We start from the raw sequence: 26,245 nt of genomic DNA, 5'->3' as shown, positions 1-26,245 counted from the left end.
GAACTCATGACCTTGCACTTGCCAGGCAGGCGCTTTTGCCGCTGAGCTAAATCCCCAGCCCCTCATCTTTTTCATTTCTAATTGCATTGATATAAATCTTTTCTCTCTTTTGTTTGGTGAATTTGGCTAAAGGCTTATCTATTTTATCTAGTCTTTCAAAGAACCAGTTCTTCCATTCATTGATTTTTTTTACATTTTTTTTTTTAGTCTCAATCTCATTGATTTCCACTCTCATCTTTGTAATTTCCCTCCTTAATTTTGATTTGGGGCTCAGCCCTTCCCTACAATTTGTCCCTGTTGGCTCTTGTTTTATGATTGTAGTGGCACGTGCTGGACCAAGGCCACTCACCAACTTTTTACTGTGGAAAGCCACTCTGGGAGCACTATCCCACATTTCCAACTGCTATTGATTCTCCCAATCCCCAAGTGGTCTCTGTTCCTTTTGGAATGTTCTTTGGGGGTCTCTGACTGGTGATCTCTGGGTTAGAATCTTCAAAGCAGAATTTAGACATGGTCACCTGATTGAGTTTGGTTAATCTGTCTCTCTCTCTTTTTTTTTTTTTTTTTTCTGGTACCAGGAATCAAACTCATGACCTTGCACTTGCCAGGCAGGTGCTGTGCCACTGAGCTAAATCCCCAGCCCCTGGTTAATCTATCTTCTATATCTCTTTCCTTTTATTCTTCCTCTCTGGTTCTTGTTGATGTTTCCTGAGTGTCTCCAACATGGTTCCTCTTCTATTCAGCCATGTTGGGTCTTGCAGACCATTCCATCTCAGTGGATTTTTCTTCAGCTTCTCTGTGACTCCTCTAGTCAGTCCTGATGAATTCCCTGTTCCAGACTCTTCCTTGTCCAAGATCAGGTCTGTTGCTTGGCTGACATTTCTGCTGCCCTATGCAAAGGGGAAACAATGCAGAGCCAGCTCCAAGTTGGCGGTGGCCGAGTCAAGGCATGGAATCTACAGCTGCAGAATATGTCAGGGACCAGCCTGGGGGTCTGAGCATTTTTCTGCTGGGGCTATAATTCTTTTTTATGGCTTGTTATGGTTTGTGCCTGATCTTGACTGGTTTCTGACTGACCTTAATTGCTAAATCAGTCCACTGATTGGATTGATCCTGATAGACTGGATACAGTCTAAGGGACAGGAAGAGGCTTGTCTCTCTCTTTTGTTGCCTTTGCTATCTTCTGCCACCCTAAACAGTTGCCCCTGTGCCATGTCCTACCCTGCCTTGGAGCCAGCCAAGTATGGCCCGAAACCTCTACAGAATGTGAACTAAACAAACCTTTCCCCCTTTCCCTTTGAGTGCCGGGTATTTTGTCTCAGCAATGAGGATAGTAACTAAGACATGGCTGAATTATATCTTATGGCTTGGATGTTCCTTTTTTTTGTACCAGGGATTGAACTTGGGGACAATCTACCACTGAGGTACATGTCCAGCCTTTTTAAATTTTAAGTCAGGGACTTGAACTTGTGTTCCTGTTTTGTTTACCTACTCATAGTTCATTGGCATTCAAGTGTTAACAGTCTTTAGCAACTGTAAATAATGCTACGAAATTTTTTGTATGAGTTTTTGTGCAAATATGTTTCAATTCTCTAGGGTCTTGTAGTGGATTGACAACTGGTGGTTAAATTGCAGCACCCAGCTGAACTGAACCATCATGGTGCTGGGTGTGGGAGGCCCACGTGATGATTGTTGCTGGTAGCATAAAGGCAGAACTGGAGAAGAAGAAGAGTAGCTGTTGGAAGCTGGAGGGAGCTGTTGATTTTCCTGGAGGAGCTTGTCATGCTGGCTTTCCTGATGAACTCGGCTATTCTTGTTTTCAGAACTCAGGACCTCGCTACTGATGAGGATGGCTGTGGTACCTTCCAGGGGAGCTCTGGTTCTTACTTTGAGTATTGCTTCCTAGCTCCAGTGCAGATCCCTCAGTCTGCTAGTACAGATCCTTCATCCTGCTGGCATAGACTTTCTAGCTTCCACTGACCTTTGGGCCTTCCCAGGACAGATCCATGAAACAGGTCTACATGAGACATTGTCATGGGCTCTAGGCCTCCAGTTGGGCATTGTTATGAGCTCTAGGTCTTCAGTTGGACTCATGCAGGATATCAGCTTGGGATCCAGGCCCTCAGCTGGATTCTTTGGGTCGTTAGTGTATGGACAGATTTCCTACCCTCTTTTTGTATATGACTATTGGGGTGACTATTATAGAATAATTCTATATATTATGTGTCCTGTGTTGTTCCACTTGTGAACCTTGACAACAGGTACATACCTAGAAATGGAAATTCTAGGTCATGTTGTAACTCTTCTACCTGTATTTTAAACAATTTTTCAGATGATCCTGACTCATTAAAATTGAGAACCAGTTTTCCAGGGTGTCACTATATCATCCAAGGCACGGTACCAGCAGTCAGATTGTTCACAGGTGTGACATTGTAGTGGATAACAGTGGAAAAATTAAGACCACCTTTATATACAATCCTGATTCATAAATAAAAAGGTAAATAATAAGTTAGCAGTATGAATAAATAATAATGTCACATTACTACCTCATATGAAAAATTTAAATCCGGATGTAAGATGTTTAAAACAAGTAGCTTAGAGTAAATTGACCACTGAGAGCTCTGATAACTTTCTAGACTATAGTTGAATTTGACTTCCCTTTTGCCTAAGGGCCAGAATTTTACTTGGTTAGGCTAGCCCTACAGATTAGAGTTTGGAATTGATAGGTGTGATGGAAATTTAACATCCTTTTTCCTGCCAACCATTTTCCCTAAGCATAAGAATTTCCCCTCCTTATGAATCTGCACTTTCTTGAAGCTGAAGTCAGAATTTCACTTGCCGCCCCCTTGCTTCCTCAGTGCAGGCTTGAGATGCCTGCATGGCGCCTCTCCATCAGTTAGAATACTCACGCCAGAATATAGGCTAAAACAGCTTCTCTGTGAATTCCGCTCCCAGGAGAAGCACCCTGTTTGGAAGCATAGGGTCTAATGAAAGCTTCCAGGCCCCAAATCAGAAATATCCATTGGAACCAGACGGGTGGGGAAGACCCCACTGAAGAGCTCTGTGCTGTGATTTAACCCACATTTTCAGACACATTTTCCAGTCTGATCCTCTGCCCTTATGGAGAGTCTGGTAGTTACCAATGACTTCCAGTTCATACCTTTTCTGCTTCCATTGTTAGAATCTATTCTTGTTAAAGAAGAGCATGACTAATATCATAGGACTCTACCTCAGGAGCAGATTGATGTTAATCTTTAAGTAAAATCTTGTCCCAAATTTGTTAATTAGCTTGTCAGGCCCTGACAAATTCCTGCTTCTATTGCAGAAAAGTTTCCCTTTTCACAGCTTAATTTGGCAAATTCTCTCCACAACTTCTGGCATAAAAATTTAAAAGTCTTACTAATGCAATTTGAAACCCTTGTGATATTTCACACTAACAGTAAAATATCCACATAACAGTGTGTTGATCTCGGAGTTACTCTCCAAAACACTAACTCCGAATCATGATTTCATTGCCAAGCACATCAAGTTATAACCCTACATGAAGCTATTTCTTAGCTCGCTCCTCACCCCACTACTTTTCTCGAATACAAATGCACTTATCACAACAGCTTTAAAATATATTGTCTAATAGCTTTATCTAAGTATCAAAGATGGATGAAAGGTTTGAGAGACAAGATATGGATCAGTGATTTTTCTGTGCTTTGTATGTGTTTTGTGTTTAATAATATCTAATCAAACATTAATTTTGACAAATTCTATTTCTTACACCTTCCTATTTTAAAAAACTCCTTAGATTACAGTGGCCAATCTAAGAACTCGTGAGAGGAGCTTATTTCTTTGATGCCGAGGTAAATTCCATGCAAAGACCTGTGAATTCACAGATATCATGCTCAACCTGATTCACTCCCATACCCCATTGCCAAATGGGCCACTGCACAGAGCTAGTTTCAAGACATGGGTTTTGAATCTCTTCGATTACTCACTCCTATATGAAATCCAGCAAGAGAGAGAGAGAGAGAGGCAAGCACGGTTTCACCTGAATTTCCCACACTTCACCTTCATTTACCACAGATTTAGTTTACTCATACGTGGGAATCCAAAGAACGTGGCATAAATATTAATTGTTCCTTTCCAAAATATGTTACAGTTGAGGTATACAATAGCTTCCAAAACACATAATGTGTGCACACACTATATCTATCTATCTATCTATCTATCTATCTATCTATCTGTTTATCATCTATCTATCTATATCTGAGGATACACCCATGGACCTACATTTTTAGATTGACAAATGGAGCCTGAAGTCTTACTACTGAACATTTTTTAAAGGTTATACATGTTCGCTGCTAAAAGAAAGTACTGTTGCCATAACAGTTATTTTTGAAGACTACAAAGAATTTTATTTTGAGGCTAAAAATCTCCCCAGAACATATGGTCTTGAAAATAGAAAATTAAACAAATAAAAACCTATCCATGAAAAATAAGAATTAAAGTATCTTAAGAAGAAAAATCTCATACTGTAGAAGATTCTGAGAGCAACCGCTTATCATCAGTAATGTTTAAGAGCACACAAGTATACGAATGGGAGAGTAAGCCTTGGAAGCTGAAAAGCATCATATTTTCACTGGCATGGATTCCTAAGGAGTCTGATCTGAGACTGACCTGCAAGGGATCAGTCTATGAGAACGATATTGTGAAGTTTAAATTCTTATCCTGAAACCCTGCAAAGTAAACACTCCAAGTAACTGAGTTTTGGAGAAGTCATAGAACTATTCTCTAAAATTTTACTGATTCTCTATCCCACTAAGTTTTTAACTAGCTCAATGAGCTAAAGATAAACAGCAATTATGAGCACTTAACATGTCAGTTCTTCAAGTGGAACTCAACTTCAATCTTATGTTTCTGTCCAGAGGAAAAAATTTCATCCACAAATTAACTGAGCAGTATCGCCTTTCAAGGGTTACTGTGGCAGAGCGCTCTAATTACTCTGGCTACCTCCTGAGTTGTGTCTCTGGGGATGGGTGTGTTGCATGCAGGAGAGAGTGTGGAGGGGGAATCATTCCCATGAGCTCCAACTGGACACAACTTGTTTTTAATGCTTAATGTAAACATCTAGCTGTATTCTCATTAGCAATTCCACAAAGCAGAAAAATACCTCCTATTCTCATTTCTGCTTATTCCCTCAGCTGAACTTCCAGTCTGACTGTTTGCATTGTTCCTGCTCCCACACCCACCCTCATGCGCTCTGCATTCTCCCCACGCCCGCAGCAGCCTCCCTGGTTGATCCTGCAAGCCTCCTCCTGCTCCTCTGCTTAATCCTTCCTCTTAGCCAGTTCTTCCACGAGGACAGACAACAGCAATGCACGGCCGCAGCTCCTTGCACACACCCATGAAGCCCAGAGGATGAGAGACTGGCTTGTTAGAATCAGCAGAAATAGCTGAAGAATGAACAATAAATAACCTTTTCTTTCTGTTTTGCATTCCTTTGTCTCTTCCTGGAATTTTGTAACTTACTTGTACCCTTTCCATGAGAAGCCCAAGTCTTCCTTAGTTCCTAAAACACAACATTGCCATAAGATTTTAATGACAAAATTTTAGAAGGTGTGGATTTATTATTTTAGATTTTCTTTAGTTTTAAGATGACTCATTATCTAAACCATTTATCGACTCTGACCTGATTATCCTCCTTTGAAAAATCACACTTGTTTAAACAAGTCTGTCTAAGTCGTTTATTTATAGGCTGCTGATATTTGTCACAGATTCCTAGGCTATGGTAATCTCTTTTCATTTCTGAAGACTCAAGAGAGTTCTCCCAGACCCCTCCCTATCCCTGCAGTCTCCTAGCTGTGTTGATGTCAGATGCTCATAAATGGCACGTAAAGGGAAGAGACCAGGGGAAAGAAAAAGATTTACATGTAGAATGTCATAAATGATAAGCATCTACGTTTAAGCAGTTCCTTAAATTTACATTTAAAATTAGAAGCAACTTCCCTTTTTTTTTGGCAAAAAAGAGAGATCGACATCTTCTGTGATTTCTAGGAAACAAATATTAAAATTTGCTTGTTTAAAAAGTAAATTCTTAACTGTTTTGAAGTTTCTTATTCAGTTTTATTACAGGTGTTTCCATTTTAGAATTCCTGACTAAGAGTTTGAGAAGACTAAGGAACGGAGAGACTAAGACAGCAAAAGGACAAAAGAATAAGATAGGGACAGTTTAAGGCCTATGTAGAGTACGGAAGAGTAACATCAAGATGACCCTGTGGGAAGGTGTATGCCCTCTCCCCACCTGCACTGTGTAAAGCTTTTGTAATACAGGACACAAATATCTCCAAAATGTGTACCCAATAGTGGATGCCAAAGAAACTTTCTCGAAGCTGGCTGCAATCAGTTAGCAGCAAGCACAGGGAATATGCCCCATAAAAATTCCCAGTAGGGACCTTTGTTCATGAGGAGAAGCAAGAATTGGAGAGAAACAGGTAGGATGGCATTCTCCAGAACGAAGTGAAGGCAAAGGTTAGGGAGGCAAAGCTGGAAGGATAGGAGTGCTGTCAGAGTGGCCTGAAAAAAAATTAAATGTGCTTTTTCCCTGTCACAAAATTCAGCAATAGTTTTCCATTCTGCACGATGCTGACAGCTGCCTATCGCAGTCGTAGTTCCACTGCAGTGAAGGTGAGCAGGAATGTCAGAACTGATTCCTTTATGCCACCTTTGGCAGACACCGACCTGTCTCCTACATGATCCCCTCACGCACAGAATGAATGAGTAATTGCTTGGACTCAGTAGGAATATACATTTGTTTTGAAAATATTAAGGTAATTAATAGAGCTCAACTCCATAGAGTAGAGTCTGGAGCTGAAAAATGTATGCATTTGAATGGATAGATAAATGTCAAAGTATATATTGCAAACGATGATTAGGGCAAGGTGCAACAGCAACAAGGACAATTGTAATAATTGCTGTCTTGGGTGTTTTTTTTTGTTTTTTGTTTTTTGGTACTGAGAATTGAACTCACAACCTTAAGCTTGCCAGGCAGGCACTGGCACTGTGCCACTGAGCTATATCCCCAGCCCCAATCTTAATAATTGTTAATGTTAATAAAGTGTGGCTATGTGCTAGGAATTACTGCAAAACCTTTTCCTGTTCCACCTTATTTAATCTTTACAATAACTCTCCTGAAGTAGGTTCTATGAATATTCCATGTAACAGAAATTCACCATACCGAACATGCGGAGTGCGTTCCCTCCCAGAGAATTCTGTGATGCTTCCTACTCAACAAACCATAGGACTGTTTACTGGTTTTTTTGTTTAATCTACTTTTAGCACATATCTATATAAGATTTGCACTTGTGTTGCAGGTACTGATCTCAGAATTCTCTAAGCATTTACTTATTTCCTCATCATGACAATGATGTGAGTTAGTTATATTTAAGATCCTCACCTGGCAGTTGTGGAAATTAAGCCTCCAAGAGCTGGTGAAATATACTCAAAGACACACAGTCAGTAGATGGTAGAGTTGGGATCTAAATCCCAATAATCTGATTTGAACATTGAAAAGGGAAAATATTTTATACACATGGTTGATGCTCAGGCATTTTGAAAATACTTGTGTTTAGTTAACTCACTCGGTTTACTGGGCAGGGAGAGAAGCATGTGGAGCGCATAGCAGTGTGAGGGAGACATCGAGGAAAGGATATCTAATGTGTGAATGAACAACCAATTTCATGGCTGATTCCTAAAGTTAACAGCTCAGAGTTTAATCATTCCCAGGTTTTTTCGCGTTTAACAACAAAATAAACCACGGAAATACTACATCTCTACTCAATTGTCTAAGACTACATTTCTGTTTAACCCTTCTATCTAAAATGTTAACTAAATATTTTAAGCATGTTTTTTAAGTATACTCATAAACTTTTAGAGAAACGCCTTATGTTTCAGAGACGATGCTCTGACCTGAAGTCATTAAGTTCTCCATGAAGAGGAACTGCAGCTACGCTGACCAGACACCACCATCATCTGCCGTGCAAGGACGGGGAATTAGCTTGTGCTGATAGAGTTTTGAGCATCTGGAAAACCTTTGGTCAGGAGGCCTATTCCTGGTAATAAAAGACCTGAAAATGCCCTAAATGTGGAGATACAGAAGCCTGTCCTTTGAGAAGAAAAAGGAGAGGAAGTCTGCTCATCTCCAACAGAAAGGATGAAGTGCTGGGGTGGCGGGGGCTCTTAAGTTAGCAGGAACCAAGGCCTGCATCATAAGGCGTGTGTAGGAAGACTGGATGCACTGCTGTACAGCAACCAAAGCTCCCGTAAATCTTCTGTTAAATCTTAACACAGAGCAAAATAAGCCACAGGTCTTTGAACGGGCCTGTGGGGAATGGGTAGAATCCCTATGGAGGTGAGTGGGCCAGGCTTCTTGTTAGTAGTGGCATGGGGTCTGTGTCAGATTTTAGATTTGCTTTTAATTTCATTTTAAAAAAGTGAGTATGACATTTTAGTTCCTTGAATATAATGGAGCAAGAAATGGAAGCATATTGTACATTTCCACAACTTTTGATGCCTGGTATGTATTGAATAAATTTTATTTGGTTTTAATAATAATAATAAAATTAATAATACTAAAGCTTCTCCTGTTGTTCGCCCTGGAGTCAAGCTATAAAGACCAATAGATCTAAGATCAGATAAATGACTTGAACAATTGTATGGAAGAATCTGGTAGTTGGTTATCACAATCCACGCTGTCCTGTACTTCCTGGTGTATAGCTAGACTATGTTCCCCCTCAGCATTTCTTGCAATTAACATGTCCTCATGTCTGAGTTCTAGCTATCTGACATGAGCAGAGGTAAACTACATCCCTTGCAGGTATGGACTATTAGAAACGCTGAAGCACACCCCCTGGTGATCTCTCTGCTCTGGCCTATTGGAATAGAAATGATCCCCAAAGTGACCTTATATCCTACATGCTGAAGATGCCAGAGGCTCCTTCGGTCTGTATCACTGAATAACACTGAGAAACAGAGTCAGCCCACAGACAAGAGTGCCCATAATGCACTGTTTCTTGAATGAGCAAAAAATAAATTCCATTGTGTTCAGCCACTGAGATTCTGGGATTATCCTAGTGGTACCCTAAGTAACAAAACACACTGACTCCTCTTCCCCTACAATCACCACCTGTTTCTGCCTTTTGTAAAGAATGTCTTTAAAATGGTGGAACAGATATAAGCAGAATGAATTGAAAATCTAGTGTACAACTCACATTTAGGCCCCTTATCAATATGTTTTGTTTGCTACACAGGGATTCTATTTTAATTCATTTAGTTGCCAACATTTATAAACGAGGAGAATTCACACTGAGATTTAGATTTCCATCTTCTGAAAAACCAGATGATCTACACTTTTGACGTGAGTCCTCATCTTCTAGACCAACCATGCCTGTTCTGGTCACTTCCCCTCTTCCCCGCGAGTTACTTGGCGGTTGACTACAGTTAAACTTGCCTCCTCGATTATCATAAGTAGCTGGGTATTTAAAATTATGCAATGCCAGGTGGACAATAATTATGATTAGGAAGATTAGCTGTTTTTATATTATACTCTTGGGCTTTTCTGTTGGAAATTACAGAAAGAGCCATCTAAAATCCATTTCTATATTTGCTGCCCGAGTACTGTTGGTACTCTCAGTACTTCCTATGTTGAATCTAACATCAAATCTCACTTTAGAATTAACTCACTAAAAAATAAATGCTAACATCCTCTCACCCCAAAAACAAGAAAAATTATTTATCCAATCATTTTCCCTGTTTTAACATTAGCTGTTAGAAAGTCCAGAGCCATATTTCTAACTATATTGTATGAGAATTTATGAGTTATACATATTCTATTTTTGCCTGCTATTGCTATTTTATTTTGATGTATGTTCTCAATTATTATTATGTATGTACTTTTTAAAAATGCAACTATTTCATACATGCATTTCCTATAAGCTATCCCAAATTCTTTGTGAAATTAAAGTATAAGTAAATAAATATAGTTAAATTAAATATTATGGTTACTATTAACATCATAGTAAATATTTAATAACAGTATAAAATTTACCAAGCGAACAGCTACATTTTAATGTTCATAAAGTAGAAAGATACAGCCAATTGAAATTTAAATGTTTATGATTTTTTTTCTTCCCTTTTGAAAATAGGATAAAATTATTATAAGTAATTTGTTAATATCTTTTCTAGATAATTTTCTATAAACAAGAGAGATATGTGTGATTACTTGTTGTTGTTTGTTTGATTTAAAAAATTAACATTAAATGGAGCCAGGTGTGTTGGCACATACCTGTAATCCAGCATTTGGGAGCTATGGCAGGAGGATTGCTATGAGTTTGAGGCCAGCCTAGGCTACACAGTGAGTTCAAGGCTAGCCTGAGCTGCAAGACAGACTGTGTCTCAAAAAACCAAAGCAAAACAAAGCAAAAATAACATTAAATGTGAGCTATGACATTTATACATTCTCTTATTTACTCCTCCATTCAACAAGTATCTATTGAATGTCTATCCTGTGATTAGAACTAGGTATGGATAAAGACAAGTCTCAGAACTCGGGAATTCAGCTAACAGAATAGGAAAAAGACCAAGAGAGAACTTCCTATTGTCTGTACTACAGGGAGAGACAGCATTAGCCTGAGAAGTCAGGAGATGTTTGTCACCTTGGGGAGATGAATACCAGGAGGAAATGGGTAACAGACTCTGAAAGGTGGGTAGTGGGTGAGGCAGCAGGAAAGACCCACTCTGAACCTAGGACTCTGCTTAGCAAATCCCAAGTGCTCACATCAGTGCCACATCTCTGTGCTAATGGGCAGTAGAGGGCATAGGGCAGGGAGTGTCAGGAGATGATCCTGTGGGCTCTAAGACGCTCACATGACTGCATCCATGGTCCGTGGAGTATCTCTGGGGGAGCCACAAAGGCCATATATGGACTTAGTTTCCTTGTTATGAGTCATTGATTTAGTTTGGTACTAAACATTTCAGAAGGAGTTTTAGTGTAGCTTGAAAAGGTAAGTATATTAAACAAGGGACACAAAATAAGAAGTTGAAAGATGTAAAGGGAATTTAAGGGTAGGGAATCCAGATGGGGCAAATGAGAAGGTTGGCTCACATATGTGCCCAAACATAACCACTTGTTAGGGGTAAAGAGCCAAGTTGGCTCTAGCCTTTGTGATTGTCAGAATCACATGGAAGGGGCAAGGATGTAGCTCAGCATCACAGCGTCTGCCAGGCAAGCGTGAGGTCCTGAGTTTGATACCCAGTACCTAAAAAAAAATTTTTTTTAAAGAAAGAATCACATGGATAAAAAAAAAATGGTGACCACGGAATAAGTTCAAGTCCAGTGCTCTGATGAAGGTTGAAGACAAACAAATGAACAATTACCTGAAAAAATTATTTCTGTGCAAGGCTTAAAAAAGCCCTCACTGGGGGAAGAAATGAGCCATGAAAATATTAATAACTTAACTTCCTACTCTTCCCTATGAAGCAAACTGACAGCTAACATGATTTGTTCTGTAAGATTTTATTATGACCCTAAGAAAATTCTGCAACAGATACATAAAAAGACAAAACTTCACTTTAGAATAAATTGTTAATCTGATAATAGCGCTACTGAACACTTACCATGTGTCAGGCAATTGATAACTGCTTCAATATATTACCTTACTTCACAGTTCCCAAGGTCACATAGAAGGTGAGCTCCTTCCCACAGACAAGAGTATTAGAAGTCAGTGCTCTCCGGAAGTTCATGCAGCTGGGGTAGCAGGGCTGAGGGTCAAGCCCAGGGCCAATTCCCCATATTTCCTGCATACACCGTTCAGTATCATCTGGCTATGTTCATAAATAACCATTGAGGAGTTTTTCATTTAGATTAAATATATCTGACTCTAAAAAACTGACCCACAGGAAGAGAATTTCCCATTTCTCACTGGTTCCAGGTAGAATTCTGAAAACTTCTAGTGTCAAAGTCTCCCAAGTTGATTAATTCTGCCACAGGATCTGAAGAATGCATAAAGTTGAAAGATCAAAAAACTTAATGTTCTAACCACCATATGTGCATCGGCACAAATGTGCATCAAAAATTTTGAATTGGAAGTGAAATAAAGCTTAGAAACAGGGGCCCTAAAGTCAGAATAGCTGCATTAGGACTTTTGCTACATCAGAATGCTGGCTATTTGATGCAAGCAAGGATCCTAGTGTCTCTGGCGCTCTCCTCAAGTGATGGAAGAAGAATAATACTTACCTCACTGCACTGCTGTTAAAAATAAATGACATCATGTGGGTGGGAGCACTGGAGAAGTGCTCATGGTTAGGTGACTCTAAGGTGTTAATCACTTTCACTTTATGGGAGAATTAGTCAGGACATGCTTCAGGATGAAGTGACGCTTCCAGAGCACACAGAAGTGTGGGATGCAGAGAGGAAGGGGAGGGGATCGTTTTGGTTTTGTTTTATCTGCTGAACAAACAAGTATCTTGTGCTGAGATGTGCTGAGATCCCAAGGCTGTGTTAGATAGGCATGGTGGTGTTTCCCAGGGACAGTACAGCACACGAGGCCACAGGGCTGGCCCTATTAGCGGGAGCTGGTCAGGGACAACATGCTGATCAGGATGGAGGGTCCAGGCTGCAAGGAAGAGGGCCTTTACTGGGCAGCGCAGTGCTGCACAGGTGTCACCCAGCATCAGAATCACCCAGAAGACTTAAAAACACACATTGGTAGATCCGCATCCCCAGAGTTTTTGATTCAGGGTGCATGGAATGGGAACCTCAAAACCTGCATTTTCAACAAGTCTCAGATGTTGTTAATGCTTCTGGTCCAGGTGCCATGAATTATGGCTTCTCAATTATAAACAGTTGAATCTGATTCTGACCAATTTCAAGAAAAAGGGATTTGGGGGGATAGTTATTGGCTGGTTCCTAAACTGTCTGAGAATCTCATTCAGAAATACATTTAGAACAATTCTGGTCCAGAGAGTATAAACTCCTTTGCCAGTGTCTGAACATCACTGGCAGTACATCTCTTTCTGTTATCAATGTGTAACTGTTATTCTTCTCTTACTCACTTGAAGTGACATGCAGATTCCCTGGAGAAAGAGTCCCATCGGCTTAGGGCATAAGTCTACACTCCAGCTACTAGCTCATAGCTATTCTGAATTACAAGCTCTCCAAGAGAACACACAGGGGAGAGACACAGGTGGAAACAAATCTAGTTATTATTGCCAAAGATACGTTAATGGATGGTGGGCAGCAAGGCAAAACAAAACAAAACCCGAGAAAACCACCCATGTAGGAAACGATCAATACATAAAAAGTCTAGAGTTTTAGGGTAAGGAAAATCTCTATGTCCTATTAACTGGAGCCCTTGTAGATACTTAACTTAGAAAGTAAAACGGCAGTTTTTAGCTCTTCAAATACAGGCAAAATTTAAACCAACTCTTTGGGAAATTTCTCATGGGTGCCATAATGGTACAGTATGGAATTTATGATTTCAAAGAAAAATTCATCTGTCCCACAGACTGGAGCATGAGATACAATTCATATGCTTTAATTTGGATATTATTACTTTTTTAGATTATGAAATATTTCAAATATACAGGACAGCATAGAAAATAATCACACTTGAATGTCTTTGGCTTAGTTACCCAGCTTTCCTTTGTCAAATAATCCCATTGAATGTTATAGAACTTTAACCCTGGACAGGTCTTGAGGGTAGCTAAGCACAAGAGGTTATGGCCATTAGAGTGGACTTGGGGCAATCCAGTACCCTTGTGGACTATTATAAGTAATCAGATTATCTGTGATAGAGTAGAAGTACAGACTGAACACTCTAACCTCCGAATACTAAAAATAGGCAAAGCTTAGACACAACTATTTCAAAATATCAATTTTAAAGGAATTCTCCTTTAAGATACCTATCCCTTGCTTCAGTTACCTTCACATGAACAATTATCTTCAAGTTACTGTAAACATTTTCTTCCAGTATCTTTTCCTGTGTAGATCTCTAAGTATACTGGTAATCATGTGGGAGAGAGCAATACAAATGCCCAGTCAGCTTAGCCATGTGGGTGGCTCAGTCAGGGTACTCCCCTGTGTGCTGAGAAGAGCTACCCTTTAAATTTTGTTTTTAAGCATAAACAATTACAGAGGTGTGATATTAATCACCATGCCTGGGAAATACAAGCAGACAGTCGTAACTGGGAGAATGGAAATAGAAGGGGATGCATTTGAGTTTGTGTTTGCTGAACCTGATATCTCAGCAAGAAACCTTTTCCTAGGGGAACAGAACTTGCACTGGCAGCACAGGACAGGACAAAAGCTGTCTTTGGATCTCTTTGGTAGAATTCATTCAAATTCTTCTTCATATGTAAATTAGAAAGTTGGACTCAGGCACTGGATGCCAGTGGTATCTTGACTGGACAGTGTGTCATTGTGTGGAACTGTCTTACACCTTAGGGTGCATCAGCTGCTCTACCTACTAATTATCCAAGACCCTCAGTCATTGGAGAACTCGCTGCTGCATGTGAGCACCCTCAGGGAGATTGTATGCTCTCAGCTGGGTTCATAACCACTGAGTGCTCTGGTATTCCCTGTTAGTACTCTGAAGTCTTTTCCCTGGAAAATGGGGGGCTCTACGTCAGGGTTACCTCCTATTAACAGCTTCTGGTGGTCTGAGGAGGTCGTTCATGTACGAGGCCCTGTTGCAGAGCCAAGGGTCCTCAGGCCACGCACAGGCTTTAAGGACTGCTCTCACCACTGTCCTTTCTTCCTCGCCATCACAGGGTTGATTTCAGCATAACTCCTCAGTCTTCCCTAGGCAAAAGCTGGCCAAGGAGTACGTGGAAGGGAAGGGGGAAATGCTGTGATCTCTTACTTGACCCTCTGTTTCCATGGGGCTTAGAGTTGAAAGAGGAGATTCAAGTCTTACGCCCTTTCTTAGCAATGTCCTATATGGTAGCTGGCCCCTCTCATTACAAGTTTGTTACTGATGCTTAGACAATACTGCACAACTCTGGGGGAAAGACAAGTAAATATAATAATTGTTGTATCTTAATCAGGCCTAGATTCCCTATCCAGAATTCTATGTAAATCCTATTATGGTTGTAAGGTGACTGCATTCAACTATATTTTTTCTGATAAAAGTAAAAAAAAAAAAAGAAAAAAAAAGAAAAAGAAACCCAGGTCACATTTAGGAAGCACAGGGCTTGGTTTGCTGCAATATGCCAGCAGTCTCCCAACCTTTGTGTTTTCAGACACCATTTGTCCTCAAATAATTTCCTTTGGAAATTGGCTTCTGCATAGATAATCCCTCTAGGAAATAAATGCATTTAACTTAATTTTGTTTCCAGCCTTCTTCTCCCTTTTTCTCGAATATATTCCCTGTGGAGTGTTTTCTCCAGAGACAGAGTTTTAAGAAACGTTCATTAAAATACTTAGGAGCTGTAACGAGGGGATGGTTAAGACAGAAAAGATCTTGGTGGTGGTGGGGTGGTTATTTATTGCAAGGAGGTGAGAGCAGAAGCTTTATGAACTAATGAGTCACTAAGAGTGAATAAAAAGAAAAGAGGAGGTTGCCGACTGAACGTTTACAAACTCCATCTGACATTAGAAATGGCATGTAGAGAAGATAATTCAGAGAAGCAGCGAGCTGTGATAGGAAAATCACTGGTTTCAGAGTGCGCAGAGCGATGCGACATTTTTAAGATTCAGTTTTCTTGAGAGAGCAAATAAGGACCAAAATGTACAGCTGACAGTGTGAAACAAATAGTTCAAAGGGAAAGAAGAACTAGGGAGGGATAGGGGAAGGAAGGAAGGGAGAAGGAAAAAGTGTGTAGAAAAAGGACACAATGGAAACAAAGCTTTGTAAATAAGGACTGGAAGAGAGATTGAAGTGAGGAGGGACGATTGGGAACAAAAGAGGAATTAAAATATATCAGGTACCAGTATGATCACTACGTATATCTAAAATATACCAACAAACTTAGTTTAAAACACAGTCAGTTTTCTTAAACAAAAATAATGCCTAACCTAACCTAGTTGGGTTGTTTATAGATTTACAGCAGATCATGTACAAATCACTTTCCATAAATGTAGGAAGACACAGTCCACTCTCAGTAAATGCTATTCTTAATATTATTTTCATTTTCAATTGAAGCAAAACCTTTATAAACACACCGCTATATTGAAACCGGAATGTTGGAAATTATATATGAGAAATCACAATACCCCACACAAGCAAGTGGTCCCAGTTCAGACAAGTCTGGGACGGTAGCAGCATGGTAGAAGCCAAGAATCCATAAAACTAGGCAATGGAGAAAAATACCACCGAGCCTCTCTGAGGCACCAGTGACAATCTTTCCTTCATGAAGAAATCCTGGAGACCATATCTGAACCCCAGTGAATACATCTGACCTCCTTCAAAAACCCTGAGCTAAAACCTTCTTCCACAGATGTGACCATAGGGAGCAGTCTCTCATGAGGGAGCTGCTTCTGACACTAATCACTCCACGGCATTAGTCACAGGCAGGCCAGGGAAGAGACACCTGCACCGGGGTTCCGGGACAACGAGGCATACTTCTGTCAGAATATGTCCGTGCCACGAGTGCAGGCACAAGACATTTTCAGTACTGGTTAAATGAACATACAAGGGTCCAAATGACTTTGAATTTAGAGTTACAAGCTCTGTTAATTGCCATGGCACATTAGGTTTTCTCTCCTCCAGGACAAAAATGAGTCAATTAGTGAGATTTTACCGAGATCGGTTCATTAGTTCACGTCAAACCTTAACGGGAAGATCACCAAAATTTATTATTTTGCACTCGTTCCCTCCTACCCCCCTCCCTCTTTAACTCTCTCCCTCCCTATCTTTTTTTATTTTTTACAAGTTTTCTTACTGTAGGCTTTCAGTCCTCCAATCTGTGTGGAGAACCTGGTGCCATTTAACATGACTGGCCAGTGTCTTTAATCAAGAAATCATGACAGGGACCAAAATACATGGAGGAAATGATGAAAAGAGTGGTAAGCAAATCCCTGCACATGCACTCTACTAAAGCATTAGTGCTGTTCTCACCCTATACCCAAAGGTATTGTGATGGGAGATGCTCATTAGTGCTTCCCCAAGCAAACAGGGGCTACTACATGAATGAAATTTGCCCTGGAAATGCATGATGTCTCTCTCAGGTGAGTACCTGCCGGAGAAAATGGGCAGCTATGCACTCTGATTGGCTTAAATGGCCACTTGCCTAAAAATTACAAGACTGGGGAAGAAAGAATACGTATAACATGCTGCCCCAAGTGTGACCCACTGGCATCATAGAAGCTTGGGTATCACTTGACTCTAAAATCACCTACATGTCCAAGTTCCCAGGTTCCATACTAGGCACCCAGGAAACAAAATCTCTGAGGAATATTTATGAGGCTTCCTAGGTGATTTTTACATATGCTGAAGATTTAGACCTATATTTCATGTGTCACTAATTGGCATAACTTACCCTTTTCTTTATTCACTAAACCGATCTGGTATCAGTCACTGCCCTTAGCTTCCCTCTTTTATTCTGATAGGCCGTAAGGACAGACCTGATTCAACCATCTGATTATATGTAAGAGCTCACTTTGTCATTTTGGGCATCAGCAAAAATTTGGTTTACAGCAAAACCCCCTCATTTTTAACTTCTGGGAAATTTCTGTTCATTTTTCAAGATGATAGTGATATAAATGAAGGGATTAAAAAGAAGAAAAACTTACATGAACTTTCAGTTGTTTCTGGGAAGCCTCTACTTCAGCTTGCAGCTTCTCAATGTACTAAAAGTGAGAAAAGTTTAAAAACCAAGTGTAAACTCTTCCTTTTACATATTCAAAGTATTCTGCATCTGAATATGTATCAGTTATCAAATCTTATGAATGACAGTATTATCTCAGCTAGATGTTTGGGAAATCATCATTGGAGAGATCATCTACTCCCCGTCCCATTTCTCTTCCATTCTGTAGAAGAGCCTGGGGCAAGACACACAAATATATTAAGAACTAGAAAACGCTTGAGGAAAATGATGTTAGCATAATGCACTAAAGTTAATGCTAACATATCTCCTCTCTCTCTCTCTCTCTCTCTCTCTCTCTCACACACACACACACACACACACCCTCAAATATCAACATATCCATATGTTCCAAAAGCTGATACAAATCTTTTGGGTTGAATAAGAAGTAAATTTACATCATGGTACACATAAAATATCCAGAGTCAGAGATTGTTTCTTATAAAGTGATTGCATGAAAACATATGCCAAATTTTTATGATCTACTTGTTTTACTATACAGAAATTATTTTCTTAGATTCAACTTTGAACTTAAAAAACATTTATGCAGTCAATATCATTTATAAAATAGAATATTTAAGGATGTGCACAAAATTTTAAAAATATAACTAACAATAAATTTTATACCAATAGTCATTAGAATTACTTTTAGCAAATATAAACATTAATGTTCACTATCATGACCTTAAATATGAACTATCAGCATGGCCAGAAATGGCTTTACAGAATTGTCAATTCATACAAGGTTAGATAGCTTTTGTTTTTGTTTTTTTCTTTCCTGTACCAGGAATCAAACTCATGACCTTGTGCTTGCCAGGCAGGCGCTGTGCCACTGAGCTAAATCCCCAGCCCCAAGGTTAGATAGCTTTTAAAGGAAACATTATTTTTTTCCTCCAAAACATACCTGGTCTTTCATAAGGACCGTTTTTTCATATGGTTCCCTACTGGCTTCCTTAAGATTCCCAGCTTCTAGGTTTTCTTCCAGCCAGTAAACTTGCTCAAGCAGTTTTGAGTTTGTTCTTTCAGAGGCTGAAAACTGAAAGTATTTTCTTATAAGGCTACAGTGATATTTTAAAACCTCTTTTTAAAAGATTAACTTATAAATGAATTATTTTCCACTGATTGAATATGAAAATAGCCTCTAAGACATTCTTCACAGATGATAAATGACAAAGAAAGAAGAAATAATGTTGATTTTATGCATTTCTAGTAAGTATGCTCTTTCTGGGCACAAGATGAGACCCCATAGTTAGAATGGACAGAGAAACTTTCAGTGCAAGGATCACAACACTCATCTCCATTGTGTTCTGAGGTTTCATTTTATTTGCACAGCCGAATCTGAAACCTGTACTGAGATTTACATTGGTTCCTGAAACTTAACTCTTGAGGAGGTACTGCTCTTTACAAGGCATGGGAATTAATATTACCCTGAATATTCACTATTGAAGCAGCAAGGTTGCTGAGCAGAAGGGAAATGATGGAATTTAAGCTAAAGTCTGATCAAAGGCAGGTTTATGTAAACCACAACCAAAAACTTCCTTCTAGCAGCTTTGTTTTACTGTTTATAGATTTTTCTTGAGTAAAGTGGTAGTTTAGTATCCCCTACTCTTGTGCTTCTCTTAAAGAAAGCATCCTGATCTGATTTTTCTTTCATTCAATTTATTGTGCTCTTTCTTTACAGCACAGCAACACTTCTCAAAGAGTCCCTGGAAAGGGACCCGCAATTCTGTATTCACTGCATCTCTATGTGTATTCTTTGAAGCATAGATTATTTTTAAATACCTCTTTTGCATTATTCTTAGTGTTGCATACTTTCTCATATTAAAGCGCAGCAATTTTTAAGACATTTACCAAACTGAGAAGTCAATTTGTCATGGAAATCAATTACACAAAAAAATCAACAAAAAAAATTAGAATTGACACAAACTTTGAAAATTTTAATATAATACAGGACAAGAAGATATTAATAAAGTAAATATAAAAGACTTCTTACTTCTATGAAAAAATGAGACAAAATTTTATAACAAAATAATTGGAGAATAACAATAAACAGAAATAACAATAAACAGAAATAACAATAAACAAAAAGAGACACAAATCCATGCAATTAGAAATGAAAGGGGCTGGGGATTTAGCTCAGTCTTAATAATTATCCGCAGTATTCCGCCCCAAGACAACAGAATACCTCCTCACCAGCACATGGGACTTTCACCAAGACAGAGCACGTGCTAGCATGCATGAGTAAATGCAAAAGAATCAGAATTATCCCATGCATCTTATCAGATCATAGTGCAATGAAACTAGAAATCTTTGGTAAAAGAAACCACATATATTATGCAAATACATGGAAATTAAATAACACCCTCTTGAATAATCAATGGGCCACAGGAAAAAATATCAAGGAAAAAATGTGAGATCGTTCTTAGAATCAAATGATAATGCCAGTACAACATGCCAGAATCTGTGGGACACAAAATAGTTGTAAGAAGGCAGTTTATAGCTGTGAGTGCCTGCATCAGAAAAACAGAGCAAGTCCAAATAAATAACCTAATTACGTACCTCAAAAATAATAACAGTCGAAATCTAAAGCTAGTACAAAGAAGGAAATTATAAAGATGGAGCAGAAATCAATGAAATTGAGACTAAAAAATTATAAAGAATTGAGTAAAGTGGTAGTTTACTAGTTATTTGAAAAGATAAACAACATAAACAAATCCTTAGCAATCTTACAAAAAGAGACACAAATCCATGCAATTAGAAATGAAAGGGGCTGGGGATTTAGCTCAGTGGCACAGCCCCTGCCAGGCAAGCCCAAGGTCATGAGTTCGATTCCCAGGACTGGAAAAAACCAAAAAAAAAAAAAAAAAATTAGAAATGAAAACGGTGAAACCACAATAGATACTGATGAAATCCAGAAGATTATGAGTAACTAATTGAAAAACTATATTCTAATAAATTAGAAAATTTAGAAGAAATGTGTAGGTAAGTAGTTATATATGAATATATGAAATGAAACATATATAACATGTGAAATATATATACAACTTGAACAATTCAGTAGCAGGAAACAAAATTGAAGAAGTAATTCAAAAATTATCAACTAAGAAAAACCCAAGTCCCAATGGATTAGCTGCCAAATTAGACAAGAACTTTAGGGAAGATTAAATGCCAATATGCTTTAAAGTGTTTAGTGAAATTGAAAGTGAAAGAAGTATTCCCAAAGGCATTCCTAAAAGCCTGCATTGTTCAATTCCAAAACTAGAAAAGGATCCAGTCAAAAAAGAAAACCATAGATTAATCTCTACTAGAGACACAAAAGTCCTCAACAAGATATTGGCAAACAGTATGCAACAAATCATTAAAAAGATCATACATAGGGATGAAGTAGGATTTATCTCAGGGATGCAGGGATGATTCAACATATGCAAATCAATAAATGTAAAACATCACATAACAGAAACAAGTTAAAAATATGATCATCATTGATGCAGGAAAAGTATTTGGCAAAATACAACATCCATTATTTAAGATAACGCTGAAGAAAATATGAAGAGAAGAACCTCATCTCGAACTGATAAAAACCATTTATGGAAACCAATGGGCAATATCACATTAAATGGAGAGAAACTGAAAGCTTTCCCTCTAAAATCAGGAACAAGCCAAAGATGTATGCTATCTACTCCTGTTCAATATAGTTCTTAAAACATTAGCCATAGCAATCAAGCAATATAAAAAATATAAATGTATATAGGAAAGGAAGAACTCAAATTATCATTTTTTCCAGATGACATGATTCTCTATATAGAATACCCAAAAATTCCATCAAAAGATTCCTAGGATTAATAAGCAATTTCAGTAGCATAGCAGGACACAAGTCAGTACACAAACACAAGAAATCCTGTACTGTACACCTGGCTAGCTAGAACCGATATAGTCAAATGGTCATACTTCCAAAACTGCATTAAAAAGTTTTAATGAAGTCCCAATCAGAATGCCAATAGCATTTTTCACAGAACTAGAGATAACAGTCTGACAATTCATATGATACCAGCAGAGACCTGCAATACAAAAGCAGTCCCAGGCAGCAAGAACAAAGCAAAAGGCATCACAATCTCAGATTTGAAGTTATACTACACAGCTTCTGATAAAACAGAATGGTTCTGGCAAAGAAAATAGATATGTGGACTAATGGAACAGAATAGAGAATGCAGAAACACCTCCAGGTACATTCAGTTTCCTAATCTTTGACGAAAAGGTTAAAAACTTAAACTGAAGGAATGAGAGACTGTTTAACAAATGATGCTGGGAAAACTGGCTATCCACTTAACAGAAGATTGAATCTATACTGATATCTCTAACCATGTACTAAGCTAAAATAAAAGTGGATCAGAGATCTAAATATTAAAACAGAAACATTTAATCTGCTGGAAGATGAAATAGGTAAAACTCATGATATCATAGATATAGGCATGGATGTTCAGAACAGAACTGCAATTACACAAGAAAAATACAAAATATCAACAAATGGGATCATGTCAAATTTAAAAACTTATATACAGCAAAGATAAAAACAGATTGAAGAAACAAGCTACATATGGGAAAAGAGTAAATGCCAGCTACAAGGAAGTTGGAAGACTAGTATCCAGAGAGTATAAAGAACTCAGAAAAATCAGAATTCTCCAATTGAAAGACCCAAACAAAAAATGGGCAACTGAAATGAAGAGACATACCTCAGAAGAAGAAATACAAATACTCAATGAAGACATAAACAATGTTCAACATTTCTGACCATTAGAAAAATGCAAATGAAAACATCACTGAAATTCCATCTTATTCCAGAGAGAATGGCTAGCGTCAAGAAATCAAATGATAACAAATGCTGGTAATGCTGGGAGGAAAAAAGAACTCATCTACATTGTTGGTGGGATTGTAAACTAACAATGCAATTACAGAAATCAGAATGGAGATTCCTCAAAAAACTAAAAGTAGAAATTCCATTTGACTGATTCCATAGACCTATGATTCCATAGACCTATGATTCCATAAACCTATGATTCCATAGGTTTCCCCTTCTAAGTAACTTCCTGAAAGCATTAAAGACATCGTATTAGAGTAATACATGCACCCCCATGTTTACAGCAGCACAATTGGAAGCTACCTATACATCCATCAGTAGATGAACGGATAAAGAAAATATGGTATTTATATGCAAAAAAGTACTGCTCTGCCATAAAGAAGGATAAACTTTAATAATTTCTAGGAAAATGGATGTATCTTGAGACAATAAGGTTAAGTAATATAAATCAGAGGCACAAGTTTAAATATTGTGTGGTCTGCCTTATATGAATAACCCAAGATATAAATAAAAAAAAAGATGGAAAAATAGGAAATGGGGAAATAGATCTGCAAAAGGGGAGGGAGACCAAGATCTGGAGAGAGAAAGGGTGGGGGGGAAGGTGGTAAATAAGAACATGTTACGTACATGTACCAACTCCCCATGAGGAATGTGATCATTGTGTACTAAAAATGTGTACTAGTAAAAAGTATGTTCAACATTATTCATTAAGGAAGTGGAAATCAAATCAAAATGTGATTATATTTGATACCTACCATGATGGATGTAATTTTTAAAATTGAGAATAAAAAATTGCTGGTGTACAGGAACTGTGGCACCCAGCTGATATGAGTATACAATGTTGCAGCCACTATGGAAAAAATTCAGGGGCTCATTAAAAAGTTAAATATAGAATAACCATAGGATCCAGTAAGTCTATTCCTAGGTATATACCAAAACTTAATGAAACTGTACTCCACACAGAAAATCCACAAAGATGGGTGATAGCAGCATTATTCATAGCAGCTAAAAGGTGAAAAAAGTTCATCAATGGATGAATGAATGCATAAAGTGTAAGATGATAGATGGAATAATATTCAGACATAAAAATGAAGTATTGATAGATGCCATAATCTGATTAACCTCAGAAACATTGTTAAATGAAATAAACCAAATGCAAAAGGATATGTATGATCTCAAATGTATACCAGAAACCTCTGTAGTATTGTCACTTGAATATGCACTAGATGTCTCAGAACTGAAATATTCATATAAACTTCTCATAATTTTTCCTTCTTCAGCTTCCTTCTTTCAATAAATGGCACTTCACATCCATATGTTTTAAGTCACAAGGATATTTAAAACTTCTCTTTCCTTCATTATTTACCCACTCCACTGAGTACAGCTATGAAAATTACTTCATTAAGGAATGTGGATTTTCCTGCCTAGCAAGTGTGCGGTTGTGAGTTCGATTCCTGCTACCAGAAAAAAAAAAAGAATATGGATTTTCATATTTGTTTATCTCCTCTCCTTGTCTTTTCTCCTCCACAATCTGCACACATATATGCAGCAGTTAACATTGCAGAATAGATTGCTAGTGTCATTCAGAAAACACTCAAAACTGAACTACGCCTTTTCAAACCTTGTCAAGTTCATGTTACAGAGAAGGGAGGGTCTTAATTTAAAAACAAATGTTTCTTTCATACTAAATGGTCTGCACAAAGACTTGGGTGAGTACTACAAATTATGAGACTCTCTGACAATAAACAACAGAAAAACATTTTAAAAATTATGTCTTGCCTGTGAGACAGGGAGGAACCCTTATGTCTAAAGATACATTTAGCACCAAGAACTTGCTTCGTTCATTTCAATTTTACAGTTAAAAAAATGACAAGTTCTTCATCCTACTTCCATCCTAGACAAAGCAGACTTTTCCAATTATTCATATTTCTGCCGTTAACTAGTTATTTCCAGCCACTTCTGCATTCGTGTACAACTCAAAATAGACCTCCTACGGCCCATAATTGAGAAGCACAGTTACCATCTGTGTTAGGTTCTAGGGCTCCTGTGAAATACTACACATAAAATGGCTGGTAAAAATAAAAAGAGGAATTTATTCTCACAGTTCTGGGTGCTACAGCCAGATCAAAGTGTTCACAGGGCTGGTTTCTCCTGAAGGTTTGGAGGAAGAACCTGTTTCATTCCTCTCCCCTAGTTTATGGTCCTTTGCTAGCAACTTTGACATCTCTTGGCTTTTAGAACCAATATCTGGTCTCTACTCTCTGCTTTCATATTCACATGGCTTTTTTCTCTGTGTCCAAATGTCCACTTTTTTAAAGGATACCAGGCATCTCAGACGAGGAGCCCACCTTGCTCCAGTATGGACTCATTTTAACTAATTGTGTCTGTAATGACCCCATTTCCAAATAAAGTTATATTCTCAGCCACTAGGAGTCAGAAAATCAACATATGAGATTTAGAGGGACATAACACAACCTTAACACCACCAAATTATTTTGATGAAACACTTGAAATAATAAAGGGACATTTAATTTCTGAGTGAAAATAGAAAGATTTACTCAAATTGAAACAGCAAGTCCAGGCAAAGAGATTCTTAAGGTTCCTTCAATCTCCAAAAAAGTTCCATTGGCTTTATGAATAGAAAAATATTCAAGAGAAATAAAAAGTCTTGGGAAAGGTGAGGCAATTAATCATTGACTTGGATGTAAAGGTTAAAAAGCAATATTATTAGGTTCTAGGAAATTAAGGTCAATATGACATTGGATGCACTGTAATCAAAAAGAAACAGAGCTACTATTGCCAGGTGCAATGAAGATAGCTCTTGATACACAAACTCGAGTGTAGAAGAAATATCACATTTTAATTTTCTGTAAACCCTATTTATTTCAACTCCAAGCCCCCACCTCTAAGCAAGCAATCTTAGGAGACAAGGCCTTTTGCTTTTTCTTATCCAGGGAAGTCACATTAATTAGTACCCAACCAGCTATTTAAAACTGACCCCTATTTGATCTTGACATTTACAAGCAAAGGAAGTTTTTAGTTATGTAACAGGTCCTCAGTGCACACATCCAGCCTGCAACAACAATAACAACAGAAGGAGATTTGTCATCGCGCCTGACTCTACTCAAAACAACTCATCTCTTCACCAGCGAATTTTTCCCCTTTTACAGTATTCTCCAGTTCATGCACAACAATCCAGTCCAAAGGTGAAGATTAACATCTGCTTAGATAAGAGGTTGTTGGATGTTTTTTTAATTACAGAGGGGGACTGCTATTATAAAATCAAGCAGAACTCTGAACAAATGGTTAATGAAGTTCTCAATAACTAGGTTTCATAGTAACAAGAAAATCCATTCCAGATCAAAGAGACTGTTTGTGATTTTATGGCATTAAAGTAGATTTCAAAATAGGTCAGAAAACAAAAACTCATTCACATAACCTCATGATTTCAGATTGGCATATCAAGCATAATTTCTGAGCATTTGCAGAAATGAATACTCCTACCAAGGGCACATTACTTATTTCAAATAAACTTGACATCAA

The 26,245-nt window shown here is 38.2% G+C and overlaps 1 protein-coding gene and 1 long non-coding RNA gene across 8 annotated transcripts in view; one reads left to right on the top strand and one right to left on the bottom strand.

Annotated features, from left to right (window-relative positions):
* Positions 1 to 10,036, top strand: part of LOC102004595 — a 39,950-nt gene extending 29,914 nt beyond the window's left edge. The window contains exon 3 of the long non-coding RNA XR_001233209.1: positions 7,942 to 10,036. This is a non-coding gene — a long non-coding RNA (uncharacterized LOC102004595). The remainder of the gene's footprint in view (positions 1 to 7,941) is intronic.
* LOC102004923 (spindle pole body component 110-like) overlaps positions 1 to 26,245 on the bottom strand; it is a 192,153-nt gene that overhangs the window by 132,313 nt on the left and 33,595 nt on the right. For all 7 annotated transcript variants that reach the window (XR_260257.1, XM_005380548.1, XM_013512193.1 and 4 more), the window contains 2 exons: positions 18,752 to 18,883; positions 17,777 to 17,833 (listed from right to left, as the gene is read on the bottom strand). Coding sequence is in view for 6 of the 7 variants with exons in the window: in XM_005380548.1 (XP_005380605.1) it covers positions 17,777 to 17,833; positions 18,752 to 18,883 (189 nt within the window). In the remaining variant the exon portion in view is untranslated. The remainder of the gene's footprint in view (positions 1 to 17,776; positions 17,834 to 18,751; positions 18,884 to 26,245) is intronic.

Source organism: Chinchilla lanigera, unplaced genomic scaffold, assembly GCF_000276665.1.
Source record: "Chinchilla lanigera isolate Chin_1 unplaced genomic scaffold, ChiLan1.0 scaffold00014, whole genome shotgun sequence".
NCBI lineage: Eukaryota > Metazoa > Chordata > Mammalia > Rodentia > Chinchillidae > Chinchilla > Chinchilla lanigera.
The sequence above is the reverse complement of the archived record's forward strand: the minus strand, read 5'-3'. Positions and strand labels throughout refer to the sequence as shown.